This window comes from Trichogramma pretiosum, unplaced genomic scaffold (assembly GCF_000599845.2).
Source record: "Trichogramma pretiosum strain Unisexual culture from Peru unplaced genomic scaffold, Tpre_2.0 scaffold90, whole genome shotgun sequence".
Classification (NCBI taxonomy): Eukaryota; Metazoa; Arthropoda; class Insecta; order Hymenoptera; family Trichogrammatidae; genus Trichogramma; species Trichogramma pretiosum.
Genome location: NW_019641031.1, coordinates 454,710 through 474,839, shown reverse-complemented (window position 1 = coordinate 474,839; position 20,130 = coordinate 454,710). Strand labels below are relative to the sequence as shown.

Genomic DNA, 20,130 nt, shown 5'->3' with positions numbered 1-20,130 from the left:
CAAGTTGTTCGCGCTTATACTTTTTTTTTACTACCAAATGAAATAGTTTATTTATATAATTTTTTTTTTTTTATTATTATTATTAAATCGCAAATCTTTTTACCTGTTTGTGATCTCGCACGAGAGAGAGCATCAAAATTTTCGCCTATGAGCTGCATGGCATGCATAATGCTAAGGAACCAAGTACCGAAAAAAACCGAGTAAAAGTCGTGATGGAAAATAAGGCAAACTGTTCCCAGCTCTGACGGATTTCAAATTTAATTTAAGAGAAAAATGTGTCGAAAATATTATCAGTATTTCAATTCGTAATGAATCACTTGTAAATTATGACTATTACTTCGTCATTCAAACTTGATAGATGAGCTTTTTTGATATAGCTCTTTCAAGTGAAAAAATAGTAAGCACACGGCTATAACGGCCGTTACGTACCGTAATATATAATACGTGTACTCTCGCGTATATACGTTATATATCGATTATGCAGTTGCAGAAGCGCATCTATAGGTATAAATACAGCAGCTTTAAATGCTCACCGTAGAATTGCTATAATTCATCATTTCTCTATTATTGTGTCGTTCACCCGATATGTACGCACGACCCTCGTACACCAACTTATTCATTGGATGCGTATTTTTCGACTCGACGTCGAAATGAAACGAAACTTGTTATTGATGTACGATGAAGTTCACGATCAATTTTTAATTTTAATCATCTTCTCAACAGGACGAATACAGACAGCGCAGGCGCTTGTCGACGCCGAACGGCAGCCCGAGTCCCGTGAGGCCGTCGCGGCTGTCCCGATCGATGGGGACGCTCGCGAGACCGGAGCACCAGTTCCGCGAGATGAAGGTCAACGGTCGCGCCGAGCCCGCCGCTCAGGAGTCCTCCGGCCGAGGATGGTTCAAGTCGCTCACTCGCAAGAACAAGACCAGCGCCAAGGTGAGTAGTGATGCGATTCCCCAACTTTTCCATAAACTTTTACCTACGAGAAAAAACTATTAAAAAATCGCACTTGTACGTATATTTAATTTAAGAGACAGTGTTCGCAACTGCGCGAAAGCTTTCGACTTGCGCGCGCGCGCGCTACGTATAATTCTCTCGGTATCGCGGGTAAATTTCTCATTTTCCACTTACTTTTTTTCGGCCAGATACACGTTTTCTCGAAAAGCTATGTACAGCTATATAATAATGTAACAAGCAGCAGGTTGCAAGCGCGCCTGTTCTTCGAGGCCTCGACGCGGCCGCAGCAGCAGCAGCACGTCGGTGCGCCGCGAGCTTGTTCGCCGCTCGCGAAACACGAAAGTCCGCACGCTTGTGTTTTTCAGCGCTCTTGGGTCGCTGTTATTGTTGTTGTTGTTGTTGTGGTTGTGACTCGCACACACGTATGGTTGGTGTGCACAGTATATGTATGCAGATATTTCATACAGTACACACGTGTGCACGCATATCTCGTAAAATTCGCCTTCGTGTGTGTGTGAGTGCACTGGCTGTACTTCGCGTGGCTCGTCGTACCGTTGTCCATGCGTGCGTTCGTGTATGTATATATACGTTGCAGGTATTGTTTTTCTGTTCGACCTGTGGCGCGCGCGCGCGCGGTCTTATCCGTGCAACTTTCTATTAACGTCTCGTGCGCCTGTATCTTATATCGGCTCGAGCTCCAGCTGTATTCGATGTATTATACTATAATGCCCCGTGCTCTGTGGTGCAGATGCTGCTGCTCGTGAAATTATGTAACGTCGATACTCTCGTGGTACGCGTCGATAATCCTCGCCTTTTTTTTATCGTCATTTTTCTTTACACCGTGATTTATAGTTATAAATGAGACGGTGAAAGTCGATCGATTAACAAAAACACGCATGAATGTTGCAGACCATCGATAAGAAGTCAAGAATACCGGAGAGCGAAATTTTGACAACGGGCACGGAGGACGAGGAAGCCTCGTCGGCCCCGGAACGAGCCTCTGTACAGAAGAATCTGCGTTTCTTCGGGGACACGGATCAGGAGTCGATCTCGTCCAGTCGCGATCGCAGGTAATTGCTTGTATAAATTTCGATGATTATTATTCGCGTTGGATTTATAATTCTGTTATTTGTGGCCCGAAATAAGCTCTCGCGTCGTTCAGAATTTTCCTTCATAATTTTTACACCTTACAACGCATTTCCAATTTTTTTTTTTTTTTTTTCGTAATCTCAGTTAATCCTTTTACTTTTGCAGTCAAAGCTCAATAATTTAAAGTTACTTTCACTCCTTACAAATATTCATCTATATGGCCTTGTTCAAATTTGCTGAAATCAACATGATTTTTTTCACACGAATTTGACGTTATAAAATTAAATCGCCTGATTCGCTCGCGCAGAAACAAACGAGGAGATAATCACCATCACAGCAAGACGCTGGGAAACTCGCGCCATCCGATGGGAATGTCGCTGCCGCCGCGCAAGACCTCGAGGCTGGCCGAGAGCGCCCTGTCGTCCGGCGAGAGCACCACCGGCGACAGCAGCCAGCAGAGCCAAAACTCCCAGCGATCCCAGAGATCGGTCGTCTATCTGCACGCAGCTACAGGTGCGTATATCGTATATAATCTAAAATCTAAAAAAACGAATAAAGTAAAACAATCGACTGTACGATGGCTTTTCGCGTGCTTACACAGTTGGCGAGATACCCGGGCCGAACGAGAGAAGGCGCGCGGCCAGCCGCGAGGAGCTGAACCGGCCGCTGGCCGCGCACACGCGCACCGTGTCGCGCAGCGTGAGCGTGCTGGCGCCCTGGCGGCCGCGGCACTATCGCGAGCCCTACGAGATCAATTACGACCAGCAGCAGCAGTACGCCAAGCCGCTGAGGCGCAGGCAGCGCAGCCGCGAGACCCTCAGCCGCCGCGCCAAGGAGACGAGGCGCGGCTCCAAAGACGCCAACGCCACTTCCAAATCCAGTGAGTCGTAGTAGTGGTTATTGCGCTTCGCGCGATCGAACCGTATAGTCGTGAAATTTGACGCAGTGTACCATGAAATAATGACATTTTTTTTCTCGCATTTTCATCCAGGCACCATCAATCGCAGCACCCTCAAGTCGAAGGACAAGCAGAAGGTTAGCAGAACCGTGTCCACCGAGTCGTTGGCCAGCAAGTCCCGGAACGTCGTGAGCTCGCGGCCGGAACTCAGCAGGTCCACGTCCGTGCCGCGCGACCCCAACAAGAGCGCGGGCTGGTTCAAACTGAAGAGCAAAAAGTCCCGGGCCTGAACGAAGAATTCCCGCAGGCCATACAGACCGCAATGCTAGTCTTGACTTTTTATTCGAAAAAAAAAACAAAAACAAAAACAAAACAAAGTTATCAATTTTTTTAACGTTTAAGCCCCTGTTAACTCATCTTTAAACTTACACTCTTGCGTTTTTTTTTCTAACTTGTAAACAGCTAATAAGCGTCGCTCTCTTGCATTTGGGATTATTCTGATGCGTGCACAATTGAAAAAACACTGTTACTTGCGTAATTTGTACCATGATCTTTTTTTTCCAAATGTTTATCTTTGAATCCGTATACTTCCAATCCTTCACAAAGAGTGTCACATCGCACAATTCACGCGTTAGTAAAAATGCAATACGGACGTAACACATTCGAAATACTTATTTTTTAAATTTTTACGTTATTTTTATTGAAAAAAATCACGACAAAACTGTCACTACGATTATTTTATTTATAAATTTATTGTACCCACTCTCTCTACCAGATTTACTTGTTTAAATTTCTAGGCTATAGATGAGAATGCGTTCAGTATGAAATGGATATTGTATTAATAGCTTGGGTTTTGTATTTGGACGTTGATTTTGGATCAAAATTAATTAATATTTCTATCTAAAAAAAACTTTAATCGATTCACCGTGAATCAATGTGCCATTTTTGAAAATTCACCCAAGAAAAATCATTGAATTATCAAAATACAAAATTACACACTCAAAGTTTTAAATGACCTTTTAAAATGTGAGAGATGCATGACAAGAACGCATTTTCTACTGTTACTGATGAACTCTATCAACGTTTTTGGTAGAATATTAAGCTATGTTCTACTTTTTTTATTGTAAATAATTGTACTAATAATATAGCAAATATTTTTTACATTATCTTGCTTATTTATTAAAATTGTTATCACCCATGTGGTGTAAAAACAGTTATAATCATGTTGTCATTATGAAAATGATTGAAATTGTTATAAGAATGTTAACTTGAAAAAAAAGAGTAAAAGTATGTATATCTTGCGTAAATAATTTACGAAGGCCATTTCAATACGTTCGTATAAAAATATATGGCGTTACTTGCATAAAAAATGCATACTTGACAACATGCTTAAATGTTTAACCCAACAAAACTAAATTCCTATATGGTGCTACTAAGCAAGTTTGCGTTTGTATATAAATTGATATGACTAGTGTAAATACCATAGAATTTTAATGCTGAACTAAAATGTATTTATAAAATAAAATCTGGATTAACAAATAGGTATAATTTTGCTAAAATATAGGTACGAATTGTCCTATAAAGAGATAGCGCATAAGATATTATATTTGTAACACATTTAAACAGTTTGCAAGAAATAAATGTAATTCAATACTAAATTTTTATTTTCTATTTAATTTTTCGATTATCCGTACAACAAAAGATGGTGCTCATTAAAATTAAAGCAGCTCATAGATAAGTACCTGAAAAATCAAAATTATAGAGTACTTTTGAATCGCAAAATTTTTTGATATAAGGAGTTGAGTTAGAAAAATTCAATTTGAAAAATTATTTAACTAGAAGTCAGAAAAATGTATGACTCGTTTTTGTACACTCACATCATCTGAACAATAAAATAAAACTCCCAAATATATGAATTTTTTATACTTAACTATTCCACTTAAAAATTAATTTAAAATTATTGTTCGTTGAACTTGTTTGAATTGTTCGAGTAAATTGTTACTTAGAAAAATTAGTCATGAATTGTATTAATGGTTTTTCAATGGCAAAATTAAGCAAAAATCGATAAATTTGATATTCAACATTTCATTCGTTCTCTTCTTCACTGTATAAAATATTCTCAATCACTTTGTCGGCCAGGCGTTAGCTCTTTTTTTGATCATATTATGTAAGTAACGAAATTATAACACGTTTATATTTCAATTCGGAAGAGAGAAAATAAATTTTTAAAAAATCAGTCCGTGGGTTTTTACACGACCCGAATACTGATTTTGCTGGTCAAAACAACATCGTTCCCATAATCAATTTATCCTCGTGTAAATCGTTTTTAATAATGTTTCAAGAAAAAATTGTACATTTCGTAATTATTCAAGATTTCAAGGAAAAAAATCGTCTGTGTAGATGATACGCAGATTTTGCATCGGTGATTGGTGGAAAACGAACATCGTGTCTTATCTTTCACATATTTTTTGAATTACTTTTACTTTCAAGAATCACCACCTTTGAATTCATATTAAAGTTTGCAAGTACGTATGTAACACAGCGCTTGCATATTATTTAAGAACTTTGTAACAGTTTGACGCAAAAAATGACCAATGAAAGAACTTTTTTTGCTATAATTTTCCGGTACAAATGCTTGTACACTAATTAAAAAATTTTCTTACTTCAAGAGTTACATCTTCAACCCTAAAAAATTGGTTGTCATATAAATCATGTATAAGTTCACAAAAATGGAAAAAAACCATTCGAAAAAACGTATCAGCTATCATGTATGTTGTCACGGGGGTCGTTATTAGACTTCCGTCCATCGTCGCTAGCTTGGAGCAGGATGAGAGGAGGAGAGGTGAAATAAATACATCACCCTGCATAGAAATCTGAATCCCAAAATGAGTTAAGATGATGGGCCAATTTCGGAAGATACGAAATATAGAAATGTAACTTTAGGCATGATTAAAAATTGTTTGTAATTCGCATTATTTCACGAATATAATACTGTTTACATGATTTTTTTTTAATTTTTAAAGTATTTTTTTCCAAAATTTATTTTGTAATTTTTAACTTACCGAAAATTGAGTCACCTTCAAAGTCAATATTCTTCGGAAAAATTAATTTTTTCTGGAATAATAGCTTCTTATATTATAGCTAGATTTGACTATTGTACTTAACAATGTTATCTGCGTGAATTATGTTTCTTGCTTTGTGCCACCTAGCGGCGACACATCTTACTACTTCGCGGGTACAGTGGTGTAGGGATTATTGGATACGCGCGCGTCTGACTAAACATAAGCGCAACATAAGCGACTTGGCTGTTTTTCAAACGCGAGCTGTCGTGTAGGCATATTTTGAAATGTATCGCCCAGTGTTACTTACAAAAAAAAGTCAAAATTTTCTATTTCAATTCAGTGTATCTCATCGACACTCGGATTAATGTTTTATATTAATTAAGAAACAGTAAAATCTTGAAATTAATGAAAGAAGTACGCGCTAAGAATTAATAATCTTATTAATCACGACAAGTTCGTTGAAGAATGCAATATTTTATCAATATAGTGGATTAATGCAAGATTACTGCACTTACTGATGTGAAACTAGTGGATTTACGTTTTGATCATTATAAACGTATCATCGTATAGCTCACTCGGTACGGTGCTAGACTCTCCACCTCAAAGTCTCGAGTTCGAATCCTACTTCGACCGCCCCACTAATAAAAAAAAACATTCACTTTCACGACGTGTCTTACGCGACTGCGCTGCAGCTATCTAACCTCGAACTTTTTTTGGTGTCTGTACGAGTTACACGATGAATCGGTCCATTCCATGTGACGTTGGCGCAGAGTTAACATCGTATAGAGAAAAATTTTCTCGACCCAAGGTAAAGATTCCCGCTGAGATTGTTAATTGTATAAATTTTATTAATCTATCAGTGCTGTGTTTTAGTGCAAGTGCGTATAAAATATGGCCCTCGACGATTTAAACCAATCCCTAATGGATTTTTCCATTTCCGAGACGGATGAAGAAAAATTAATGAGCATGCGAGCACGTGTCAATTGGGAAATCGAAGCAGAACGACACGATTTTTACGGACAACTTTGCAGCTCGATTAAAAATTGGCAGGGCCGACTTCCAAATCTCCGATTAATTTTTCGAAAGGAAGAAATCGATTGGCTACTCGTGAAGTGTGTGGAATCCGGTCATACCGAGTTAATCAATTTCGTGATAAGTACAGGATACCGAGACGAGCCCGACCTCGACGAACAGGGCCAGCCACGTTGGCGTTGCGTCACGGCGTTGCATCGCATTGCCGCCGACACGAAGAGCGAATCGATATTCATGGTTCGCGAGCTCTTCAAGATCTACAACAGATTTGACATCAACTACAGCCTCGGTAATGGATTTTCGCATTTTCATGTGGCCCAACTCTTCGGCTGCAAGGACGTCGTCGAGAAGTTCCTCGAGCACGCCCAGAATCCGAAATGCCTCGCATGGGAGACGGGAATGTCGTCGCTACACTTGACGGTGACGATGATGATGATGCGAGCAGAAAGACGTCGCCGCCATGCTGCTGAGACGAAGAGCGGATCCGAATGTGGACAGTACGGAAGCCCGTAAGTGCCACGCGTCGCCGCAATCGCTTCTGGCACTGGCTACTGGGCACGGAAAGTGATATTTCGTACTGAAGGACTGAAAGTATTGCTACCAATGTAATGTATTATATTCGCATAAGAGTGACTTTATTTTAACAATTTTTTCGACAACAATAACTTTCGAGAAAGTTATTACAACGAAATACAAACATAATACAATGTAATCTCTGTTATTGTTTGAGCCAAAATAAAGGTTATGTGTATTGTAACAAACCAAAGAAAAAAATCTTTGACGATTATTTCGATATTTAAACATTTTAAAGAATTGTCTCTGTTGCTGTATTAGACAAAATAAAAGTTATGTTTATTGTAACAAATAACAACTTTGACGATTATTTCGATATTTGAACATTGTAATGAATTATATTTTATGAGACGATATAATCTTTCAGTAATTCATTCAAACTTCTAATCTTTCTTAAATTCTCTTGGTAAATAATGGTCATCATAAAAAAAATCGATAATGGTTATCCATTAAGAGATGGGAGAAAAAGTCAATGAGTGAAGTATTTTATAAAGGATAAAAAAATACTTTGCCGGGATTTATACTTATTTATAAATAGTTAAATCGGAAAATGAGATTTTAACAATGTCATATTTTGAGTTTTAATGAGTTTCACATGTTGTGATGTTGATAGTTTGAAAACATTTATACTCTGAATGTATGTACATTATAATTATGCCTGTATTGTCATAAGTTCATTCTTAATTGTTTTACTATAAAATGTTCATATTATGTATCTATCTTGTTAGTTCATTATATATTGTTTTAATGTTGTAATTAAAAAAAAACATTAAATTATTTAATTTGATTTTTAAATAAATAGTTTTGTTGATATTTTTAAATCGTATTCATAATGAACTTAAAATAAAAGTATCAGTTGAACTAATATCTATTTTTGTAGATATTACAATTATAATTCAAATGATTTTATTATCATAATGACAATTTTAATATTAACATAATGATTTATAAAGTAATCATCAAATTTAAGATATAGTAACATATTAATATTTTATAATAAAAATTAAAGTAGTAACGTTAGTAATTAATAAAGTGTTACATAAACACTGGTTTTGTATCAACACAAACATAAAACAAATGGTGCAATATTAAAATATGTATAAATCATAATAAATAAAGGTATTTTCAGTGTTTAACAATAATTCAGTATCATAATTGCAATCATCAGTCTAATGATGCAGAGTTCAATATTGATATTACTGGAATGATAGTGTTTGAATTTGTTAATTTTGTAAAATTTCTTGAGTGTAAAATATTCTTCAATAAATGATTTGTTTGACAGCTCTTGAGGAGGACTTGCGGAAAGTAAGTCAAAACGTTGAGCAATCTCCAAAAATAAAGAAGTTTGTCTGTTGTCAGTCATTGAAATTTAATTTAAAAAATTCTATAATACGCAGACGTTAAATGAGAAGAAAGAATAATTAAGTAAATTTCCAAATTTTAATTTTTTTATTTAAAAAATATATTTTTTTATCCGCAGCATGGCTTACTCTAATATTTTTTTTTCGAGCTTGACGACGCATTAGAGTAGCAATCATATTTTTATTTTATTCTTACTAAATGAATAAAAAAATTACAATAGATTTTTTAATTTACATGTTTACACGAATTTGAATTTGGTGCTCATTGTAGACGCTATACTACTATACTATTTTACAAAGTGCGCAAGTCGTCGGCTACACTTCCTATAGGATAGCTTTCACTTTGATCGTCATCAGTCACTCGCCTCCAACACGCCACGCTGCTAAAGAGCTAGTTGTTAAAGAGGTGTATAGCAGCCACGACTGCCACATCGCCAGCAAGCAAGCAGCCAGAGTGTTCAGTGAAATTCATAGTGTAGCACGTGGTGACAATTTTAGTGTGAATCATGAGTCTCGATGAGCAATCCGATGTCATTTTAGACAATCGAACACCATTAGAAAAATTGAGGGACTTACGACAGACGATTAATTTTGATAACGAAAAAGAGCGATTCATTCTTGTCGAAAAAATTAACTCCACAATCAGCGAACTAAACGGCGAACCGTTTCTACTCGAGGAAGTCCAGTTACAGCCGGAAGAAATGAACTCGCTTCTCTTGGAGGCCGTGAAACACGTGGCAGTGAAAAACAACGACAAAAGTGAAAGCGCACATGGATTCATCGATTTTGTGGCTGACAGCGGATACGAGTACAAGCCTGCCGACGTCGTCGAGGCTGGCGAGCCTCCGCCACGCGTCACGCCGATACTTTACTTGGCCAGAAAAGATTACGATACCGGCTTCCCGCTACCCGCAAACGTCAGGACGACGGTGATTAAACTTTTCAAAATTTACAAAGATTTCAACGTGAACTACACCGACGAGGACGGACTGACGCACTTTCACGCGGCCTGCATGGCCAGGTGCGAGCGCGTCGTCGAGAGATTTCTCGAGCTCGGCCAGGATCCCAACGTGCGCGTGGACGACACGGGCGACACACCGCTGATCCTGGTTATTACCGACCGCTCGCTCGTCGAGTTGCTGCTGCGACGCGGCGCCGATCCCAATCTCGCGAATAAACTGGGACTGACGCCTCTACACTGCCTCAGCGCCATCGAGGAGGACGACGACGACCGGCTGAACGCGTTGTTCGAGCTCAGCCACGAGAAGTATCGGCCGGTGCAGGTGAACGCCCGGAACAAACACGGCGATGTACCGCTGCTGTATTCTCTGAAGCGGGGTCGCAAAAAATTGACCGAGATTCTGCTGAGGAGAGGCGCCGATCCAAATTTGTCCAACCAAAACGGAATGACACCTCTTCACTGCATTTGCACTTACTCAGAAGATGTCGACTTTTTAAGGATGTATTACGATATCAACGAAAAATTGCATCAAACGTTGCATACCAACGCTAAAGACAATCACGGCCGGACACCGTTATGGCTGGCTGCGTTCCGCGGTATGCGACATATCATCAAATTTTTACTGACGGCAGGAGCCGATCCCAGTTTAGCCTGCGAAGATGCAAAGACGCCTCTGCACGTCGTTTGCGCCAATTATCGCGACGACCCTAGCCTGGCGAATATCTTATTGGAGCTCAGCCAGCAGCGATTTAAGCCGCTGCAGGTCAATCCTCAGACTAAACTCGGCAACACACCGCTGCATCTGGCCATGGAGTTCGGCAACAAAAAATTGGTCGAGGTTCTGCTGAGACACGGCGCCAGACCCAATATAACCAACAAAATGAGGAGGACGCCTCTGCACAAGCTCTTGAATCGACAAGATTGCGACAACGAATTGCTGAAGTTATTTTTCGAAATCAACGAAGCCAAGAAGCAGCCTGTGCGCATCGATGGTCGAGACCTCGCGGGAAAAACACCGTTGCACCTGGCAATGACGAACGGTAACAGATACGCGATCGATTTGCTGACGAGAAAGAGCGCCGATGCTAGTTCGGCTCAAGAGAATGAATCCACTACCGTTTCGTCTCGGATTCGCAAGAGCACCGAAGACGACGACGACGACGACGACCAGAATAATTTAGCTCCGGCGCGAAAACTCAGGAGATTGGATCCGAATTTAGCCAACGCCAATGGAACGACTCTTCTGCACGTTTACTGCAAGAACAGTTGTTATCAACAGTTGGTCGAGCTACTACCCAAGCAACTACTTGATATCAACGCCCAGGACGAGTACGGTAACACACCATTGCACTGGGCCCTGTTTGGCAAATATAACCAACTACTTATCGAATTGCTGCTAAGGAGTGGCGCCAATCGGAATGCGGCTAATGTCCAAGGACAGAGGCCTCTTCACTACATTAGCAAGAGAACGGATAACGAGATTCGTGATATTCATGATTTGATGGAGGTATTCTTCGAGATCGACGGAGAAGTAGAGGTCGACGCCAGAGACAATAAAGGCCTAACACCCCTTCAATTGGCTGTGGCTAATGTCAGACCCGATATGGTCGATATACTCCTGGACCACGGTGCCGATTTGTCCAAATTCGTTTTTCCGGCCGCGAAATACTTCGCGGGGAGATTTAAAAAGTGTCAACACAATTTTGGATTGGAACTTGTTTCTGGGGCTCTAGCCTGCGTCGAGCGCTTAGAGGAGAGGGGCTACGAAACTAGGAGAAGCGACGCTTTGACGATCATGGGATTATTCAAAAAGTACAAATTGTTTGCGAAACCAGGAGATTTGCACGAAAGTTTTAAAGAGAAAAAGTTCAAGTTCGTAACGGAAAAGTTAAGGATAAATTCGGAAATGTCGCTCGACAAACTAATCAAGGCACAACCATCAAGGGAACCGAAAGAACTACCCTCATATACGGAATTATTCAAGTTTTGGCGTGGGTCGAAGAGCCGATATGATGTGATCACTGCACGCGTATGCGAGAATATGTCTAGAAAATTTTTCTGGCGCTGGGCAATGCATACATTATTAAAGGAGATGCCGATACGGACGTCGCTGAGTATGCCAGAGGAGGTCTGTGTGATTATTCTCGAACCTCTAAAGAACAAAGAATTATATAAAGTTTGCTTGCAATTCCGTAATTAACGGATTATGGTTACCAATAAAAAATAATAATTTAAACCAATTTCTAAAATATCTTTTTTTTCTTCTCCTTATCTTTCGAAATCCGTGCTCGAATTTATTCCTGAATCATTTCATTTTATCAAAAAATTTTGAAAATTATTCTTTTCAAATTAAAAAAAAAATTTAAAAAACTTTGATTACGTTTCAAATATTATTTTAATTAATTTTTGTTCATTTTTTTCAATATTTTTTTTTATTTGTGATAATTACTTAATAGAATTCTCTCCAAGAACTTTATTAAATTTAATGTAAATATCGATAATTCATATTAAAATAATTGTAATATTATATAATAAAGTTTAAGTAATTGTAAGTTGAATTGTATGTTTTGTAATTGAAACTCAATTATAGTTTTTATATGAATTAACTTAAAGAATTTGTAGAAGATTGTTTTTTTATCATTTAACTTATAAAAATTTACCCGATTGAGAAAGGCAACAGTCGACCTCGTTCTCGGCCTGTTACTCCTCATACACGGAGAGACCGAGATGTACTGTGGCGCTGTGCACACGAGCTCAATGTAAACCTGTGCCGAATGCACAGGTTTTTCCTGTGCGAGCACTGGAGTTCACTCCAAAGTCAGCACGGAAAGAAATCGCGCTAAGATAATGTTTATTTGGCCGTTTCTTGTAAAAAAATTGGTTGATCTTTCTGAAATTTTTTTACAACATTCTTGAAAAGGTTTTGAAACTAATTGTATATTCATAAAAATCATTAACATTGTTTAGTCTACCAAAAGAAATTATTGAAAATAAGGCAGTTTAATGAATGTTTTTGTTTCATTCAATCGAGGAAAGTCTGTTATGAATTTTCGAAAATGAACATTCTTATACCATAACATTATTCAATATAGTTTAAGGAAGGCCTGTGTAAATTTTTAGCCCAATTTGTTTATTTAAACAGAAGTAAGTGAAAAAACTGTCAGGCTAAAAATTTTCACGGGCCTTCCTTAAACCATATTAAATAATGTTATGGTATAAGAATGTTCATTTTCGAAAATTCATAACAGACTTTCCTCGATTGAATGAAACAAAAACATTCATTAAACTGCCTTATTTTCAATAATTTCTTTTGGTAGACTAAACAATGTTAATAATTTTTATGAATATACAATTAGTTTCAGAACTTTTTCAAGAATGTTGTAAAAAAATTTCAGAAAGATCGGCCAATTTTTTTACGAGAAACGGCCAAATAAACATTATCTTAGCGCGATTTCTTTCCGTGCTGACTTTGGAGTGAACTCCCGTGCACGCACAGGAAAAACCTGTGCATTCGGCACAGGTTTACATTGAGCTCGTGTGCACAGCGCCACAGTGTGCGTCTGCTCTACAGTCTCATAATTCTTGACTCACTCGTGCTCCAGCAGTCTGGCAGGCCAGTTGCGTTAAAAAGTGTCGAAGAGTGTTTTTTCTGTGGTGATTGACTGCTCGTTGCGTACAGCAGTACTCTAACGATTTCACAATGTAAGTTAAATTTAAATAAATTAACTATTTTTTCATTTCGACACTAATTTTACTTGACCACCTTTGCCACAAATATTAGTTATTTCTATCTCGTGTAGATATGTTTATAGTCAAGAAAGAGAGGTTAAAGGCCGCGTGAGTCGGTCCGCCACTTTGCCATGTAGCAGACAGCACAGGCTACACGCACGCGAGCTCGAACGAGTCGTGCGGGATCGCATACAGTCGAGGAGAGCAGCGCGCTATGTGGCGACAATTCATACTTCTCGCACTGAAATCAATTGAATACAGGTCGAGGAGCCCTGCATACAGTCGAGGAGACGTGTGAAGTCCCGCAGACTCGAACCGAGACGACTCGCGCAGATCGCGTGCGTGTAGCCTGTGCTGTCTGCTACATGTCAAAGTGGCAGGCCAACTCGCGCTGCCTTTAACCTCTCTTTCTTGAATACAAACATATCTACACGAGATAGAAATGTCATTTTTAATTCATGTTTGTGTTCGCACTAAACACGATGACTGTAAAAATGAAGCAGTAGAAACTGAATAATGGAAAGAAATGCAGCGTGACCGATGTTCTACCGACTCTACTCATCAAGACACTAGGAAAATCAGTGTAATGAGATTCAAGTTGGAACAACTAGTGCTTTATGCAACCCCTCGTTTTTCAGAAAAAACATATCCACACAAGTTGCATATACAGTATGTACACGAGAGCCTAAAACTAGCGGCAAAGTCACAGTTTTTAGTTTAGAGTGCTATAAAGAAATTAAATGGAACATAACAATTATGCACGATATAGTTCTCAAAACGAGCTCTTATGCAGAAAAATTTTTTATACAACAAGGGCTGAGTAGCGGTGTGTAAATAACTATTACTTAACCTCAAGGGTAGTCGCTGTCAAACTCGAAATAAACGGTTTTAACCGTTTTATCAAGTGACCATTTTTCCCTTCACACTTGAATAATTGCAAGTAACGAGCTTTACTGACCTCTCGAGTATTGCCTGATAGAAAAGATGATTCGCGAAAAGGCTCAAAATTAAATACCAATGTCCGAAAAGGTTAAAAATTAATTAACTAGACCATGTGAACCAAGTTCATTGATTCTTCTTTTTCTTCCTATTGTCTGCGGAAAACCCCACAGTTATATTAAGAAATTTTCGAAATTTTTATTCCAAGATGATGGAAGGAGATCGGGCATAAAACAAGATCTCAGATATAGGGTCAAAACGCCTTAATTAACTAATTGCAGATGAAGGGACAAAAGTTTTTTGACAAAAATTTGTTTGCAAGAACATATTTGAATGTAGACGATCTTGATCACATCAGATACCTGAAAAAGTTGCTAATTCATTTTTTGACATTTATTTATTACTCGGCTCCCACAAAAGTCTGTGTCCGATCCCTTACCGTCATCTTGGCATAAAAATTTCTACCACAGATTTCCCAAGCGGTCATTAAAATCAGCATTTTTATTTAGACTTAGCCCTATTGAAAGTCATCGCGTGAGATCTTATGTGAGAAGTTATGCGAACACCTAAATTAAAATCTCAAGTGAGAAGCTGAGTATTTATCATTTTTAAAATAACTGATAATTATGCGAAATATAGAACAAGTTCTTACGTGAGTAACTGACTGAAAAACTTAGCTGTTTTTATAGATTTAACCAAAAAGCAACTGCCAAATAAATAAACATTTTTGATGTGATACACATTGTACTGCCATGATAAGTATTTGAGTGATCATTTATAAAACTCGATTTTTTTTTACAGGGTGAAGGAAGAGCCGAGCGATACTTTGACGATTGCAGCTGACGATTATGTTCTCGATTCGGTGGACCCTTGCAAAGCAGAAAAATCTGAAATATTGTCGTTTCATGCATTATCGGTGAGTTCAATAAAATAAATTGTTTTCTGTTCATCCACCATCAGAAACTATACCATCATTTTAATTTCAGCCAAAACAAGAAAATGAAACTATACCATCAGAGGAAAGTTTAGATGCAAATGTACTGATAGATTTTGAGTGCAAAGATGTTAAACTTCAACCAACGTCTTTGTCGACAAATATTTGCAAATCCGAGTATCAAAGTTGTCAACCTATTGAAAAAATCGAAAAAGAAAATCAGTCTGATAGTACAAATGAAAATATATTCGTCGATTTTGAGTGCAAAGATGTTAAACTTCAACCAACGTCTTTGTCGACAAATATTTGCAAATCCGAGTATCAAAATTGTCAATCTGTTGTAAAAATCGAAAAAGAAAATCAGTCTGATAGTACAAATGAAAATATATTCGTCGATTTTGAGTGCAAAGATGTTAAACTTCAACCGGCGTCTTTGTCAACAAATATTTGCAAATCCGAGTATCAAAGTTGTCAACCTATTATCGAAAAAGAAAACCAAAATCCGCACGATTACGTGAATAAAAAAAAGCTTATAATTTTGATAAAAAAAGGATTTAATTATGATGATAATTGTCGATTGAATGCCAACTCTCGTTTAAAACTGGTGGAATGTGAGAAGCTGAGGAATGTTGATGAAATTGTTGAAAAAAAATCATCTTATAAGTCAAGAGTGTGTCGAAAAAATAATACTGCATCTGCAAGTCTTAAAAATCAAACCAATGGCAAACGTAACAGCATTACCTTCGGACCAACCGAGTGCGAAATTTGTCATAAATCATTTGGACGAAAAAGTTATCTTAAAACTCACATAAGTGTAGTACATAATCGTAGCAGTCCCTTCAAATGCGACATTTGTCAGAAATTATTTGGATACAAATGTAGCCTCGATAAACATATAAATGCAGTACATAATAAAATCAAACCCTTCGAATGTGAGATTTGTCAGAAATCATTTGGCAGCAAGGCTCAACTGAAAACTCACGTAAAGATAGTGCACGATTGTATCAAATTCTTCGAATGTGACATTTGTCACAAGTCATTTTCATATAAAAGTAATCTCGCCAAACACATACATGCAGTACATATGCGTAGCAAGCCTTACCAATGTAATATTTGTCCTAAATCATTTGGAAGAAAAACTCACCTTGAATCTCACGTAAGTGTAGTACACGAACATAAGAAACCCTTTCAATGTGGCATTTGTCTGAAATCATTCGGATACGACAGGGATCTCAGAAAACACATAAGCGCAGTACATGATCGTTTAAAACCCTATGAGTGTGAAATTTGTCATAACCCTGGCAAAAGATATTCATAATCCTAGTAAAGACAGAAAAATAATTTTAAATACTGTCAAATACCACCAAAGAATCTTTGCCGGAATTGGGAATTTGATATTTGCCAGTATTTAAAATTATTTTTCTGTCTTTACAAGTAATAAATAATTATAGAAATTCTTAAAAATTATTTAATATTCTTAAATTTTATTTTGAATTCTTTTTTATTAGAAATTCATTATGATTTATTCGAATTTGATATTATTGAGCATGTTTTTTCATTGATTATTGAGTGATCATATTGATCAATTTACAATTTACAAATAATAGTATTTTCAGACGTTTAAAATAAACTGTCTGATTAATTGGACAATTACGATTGAATTGCGTGAATGTGAGAAATATAAAATTAGGTTCGCCAAATAAAACAATTTTTTGAAGAAGTTTTGATATACTTTATTAATGTCTTAAAATCTACGGCTCATTAACGTTATTTTTAGTCTCCGAGAGTTCCTTGTATAATGGAACTTATGTACTGTTTTTTATTAATTTCTATGAAAATGCATGAATTTTTAATATTTGTAGGCTTACAAACGAGTAAAGTATTAGATTCAATTGTACATTCTTGAATGTGTTTTATATGTGACACATCAAAAGAGTTACTATTAAGTATTACAATTGGATGATAGAATACGTAAATATCTTTTTCCATAAATCCATCTCTGACGACTATATTTGTAATTACTCCCTTACAACCAGATTGTAATTCAATAAAAGAGTCATTTATTTTTAGTTTTTCTGCATAAGCCTTTGTAGTATACCTACGATGTTTATAAATTAATTTGTGGTAACTCAAATAACTACTATTGAAATTGAAGAAAAGTTTCTGTTCAGACTCATTGAGAGTATAAGGTTTTCCCACACCGATTACTACTGCAGAATCTACCCTTGCACAATTTTTTATTCGAGTTTCAAAATTGTCTGTGAATTCTATTACTCTTGTGCCAATTGGAAATAATGTAGAAAAAAAAGGTATTGATCTGTAAACAAAATAACGATTCGAAATTTGAACTGCAATTTCTGTTGGGCTTTTTTTTAAATGTAGTAGTAATCGATTTTCATTTTCAAAGCAAAATGCATTTTGTACTTGCAATGGGCCCATATTTTGAACACTCCTTGCGATGTGCAATAAAAGATGTACATTGTACGTTATATTATGTTTTCCAAACTCTTTCTCAAATTCTATAATAAATTCTACCAATAATTTATTTGCAAATTTAACATCATCATAACCAATAGAATCTCTTTGCAAAATTTCAATACCGCTGACCACTTTTGATATTATAATGAAATATTTAGGAGAGAGAATTCCTGACAAACAAGGTAAGCAATAATAAAGCAACCATGATCGCCACTCAGATGCTTTCCACAAGCTTCGTTTTTGTACAGATCTTACTGTTCTTGTAATACATTTTGGTGTTTTGATGGAAAGAAGTCGGTGATCAATTGCTGCTAACTGATTTGGAGATCCCACATAATAAGGTTCCTTAGATGAGCTTAGAATTATTTCTGTGATTTGTTTCGATACCCCAAGATAAACTGCGTGCATACTATCAGGGGACATGCCATCAGCAAGATCAAAGTATTTCAAATTCATTAGAGCGGATGGTCCTTTAACTCCAGTCACTTCTTGTATTTTTACTTTTCCTGTTCGTTCATCGCGTATACGCGTGGAAAGCATATCTTGGATGATATTTTCATGGCTGCGAAGCGGATAAAACTTCCCATTCAGCGGATATTTTCGAACACCATCTACTTGTTCACTTGGGTGATAACAGAATGTACAGCCATAATTTCCGTTAAATTGTTTCATGTTTAACAGACTACATCGACATGGCGAGTCAACGCAGCAACCAAACGGTATTATTTTGGACTTAACGATTTTGCCATTTCTGTTCCATTCAACTCCTTCAGATGATAAACTATTCATTACATTAATTAATGGTGGTAAAAATGTATTCATAGTGGGTTTTACTTCATTCACCCACAGCCCTACTAAAATAATGAAATTATCTCTTATTGCAGGTGGTAATTCATTAATTTTTAAAAATACTGGCCACACGCTTACAGGGCTCGAATCGCTAGCTTTACAACCATCTGTATTAAAAATGTACGAAAAATTTAATTTGTCATGTAATATATTGTTTGGCGCAGAAAGTCTTTTATATAGATCTCCATCTAAGACATCTTCAATATTATCCTCGGTCTTTTTACATCGGGTTTCACGATAACTTAAATGAGGTTGTATTAGAGGATTATTTAGTAATTCTTGTATCTGACTTTTAATATTCAGTGTTAAAAAGTATGGACACTTTTTTGGATCTATTTGTGTGACTTTACAAGAAACACAAGCAACCACTGTTGACAATTCGTCACGATTACCTATATATTGCTTGCAATTAGGACAGTACACATGGTAAACATACCAGTCCTTGCGCCCAGGGAAAAATTGCATAAGCTTGAATTTACTCATTTTAATTATATCTTCATCAAAAAGTTTATTTATCAAATCCATGACATCCAATAATGCTGCCCAAGTGAAAGAGTGACGAATCGCTAATAACATACACATCAAAATTATTTCTCCATTACTAGTATTTGTTTTTTTACGTATTCGTTCATTGAGAAACAATTTTTTGTTCAACATTTTTTTTTCTGACCGTATATTTTCGTAATCGCTAACGTCCACTTCTTCTCCACTATCGTATTCACTCCTGATGTCTGCTTGATCAATATTCACCCAATCATTATTTTGAGCAAAGAAACTGTCATCGATTTGATCATTTTGAGCAAAAAAACTGTTATCGATTTGATCATTTTGAGCAAAAAAATTGTTATCAACTTGATTCAAGTTATTGTGAAACTCTGCGTTTCCCACTTCTTTCACTTCGTCGGCTTGTTCAAGTTCATTTTCTTCGAAAAGTGCATTGTCTAGTGCATTCAAATTGTTCAAACTTGAATCCCCAGAATTTTCAAATTCATCGTCACTTGTGTCACCACAGACAGCCTGGAAGAAATGAATATTTGAATGTAGATTTTTTTTAAAATAACGTAAATATAAAAAAAAAAACGCTGCCAAGTCATTGGCAAAGTGCTTCCTCATTCTCTTTTAATTATATTATAATAAATATTAACCTAAAACTTAATACTAATAAATTTAAAAATCTATACAAAACTTTCAAAAGAAAAAATAGAATTTTACTTGGTCTTCAATTTTTGTTCTTAAATTAAAGCTTGACTGCTCTGCTTTCATGA

General features: G+C 36.8%; 3 protein-coding genes across 3 annotated transcripts; all 3 read left to right on the top strand.

Moving 5' to 3' along the window:
• The first annotated feature begins 731 nt into the window (after positions 1-731).
• On the top strand, positions 732-4,585 carry LOC106659239 (MAP kinase phosphatase with leucine-rich repeats protein 3). Its single transcript, XM_014381668.2, has 5 exons — positions 732-939; positions 1,870-2,030; positions 2,357-2,562; positions 2,651-2,929; positions 3,041-4,585. The coding sequence occupies exons 1-5, from the start codon at positions 805-807 to the stop codon at positions 3,235-3,237; spliced, it is 978 nt and encodes a 325-aa protein (XP_014237154.1). The 5' UTR covers positions 732-804; the 3' UTR covers positions 3,238-4,585.
• Positions 4,586-9,481: 4,896 nt separating this feature from the next.
• On the top strand, positions 9,482-12,136 carry LOC106659237 (ankyrin-1-like). The gene has a single exon (XM_014381665.2). It carries the CDS (start codon positions 9,482-9,484, stop codon positions 12,134-12,136), a length of 2,655 nt encoding a protein of 884 aa, XP_014237151.2.
• Positions 12,137-13,578: 1,442 nt separating this feature from the next.
• On the top strand, positions 13,579-16,561 carry LOC111693447. Its single transcript, XM_023458054.1, has 4 exons — positions 13,579-13,638; positions 15,406-15,520; positions 15,591-16,149; positions 16,476-16,561. Coding segments are annotated over exons 1-4 (762 nt in total). The 5' UTR covers positions 13,579-13,636.
• Positions 16,562-20,130: the final 3,569 nt, after the last annotated feature.

Excerpts from the sequence above, each read along its gene's own strand:
- LOC106659239 (XM_014381668.2), top strand. The coding sequence starts at position 805 with ATGGGGACGCTCGCGAGACCGGAGCACCAGTTCCGCGAGATGAAGGTC. Across the intron at positions 2,563-2,650 it reads CTATCTGCACGCAGCTACAG|TTGGCGAGATACCCGGGCCG; the intron begins GTGCGTATATCG and ends GTGCTTACACAG. Across the intron at positions 2,930-3,040 it reads CAACGCCACTTCCAAATCCA|GCACCATCAATCGCAGCACC; the intron begins GTGAGTCGTAGT and ends ATTTTCATCCAG.
- LOC106659237 (XM_014381665.2), top strand. The coding sequence starts at position 9,482 with ATGAGTCTCGATGAGCAATCCGATGTCATTTTAGACAATCGAACACCA.
- LOC111693447 (XM_023458054.1), top strand. Across the intron at positions 15,521-15,590 it reads TGTCGTTTCATGCATTATCG|CCAAAACAAGAAAATGAAAC; the intron begins GTGAGTTCAATA and ends TTTTAATTTCAG. Across the intron at positions 16,150-16,475 it reads TCGTTTAAAACTGGTGGAAT|ATTTGTCAGAAATCATTTGG; the intron begins GTGAGAAGCTGA and ends TTCGAATGTGAG.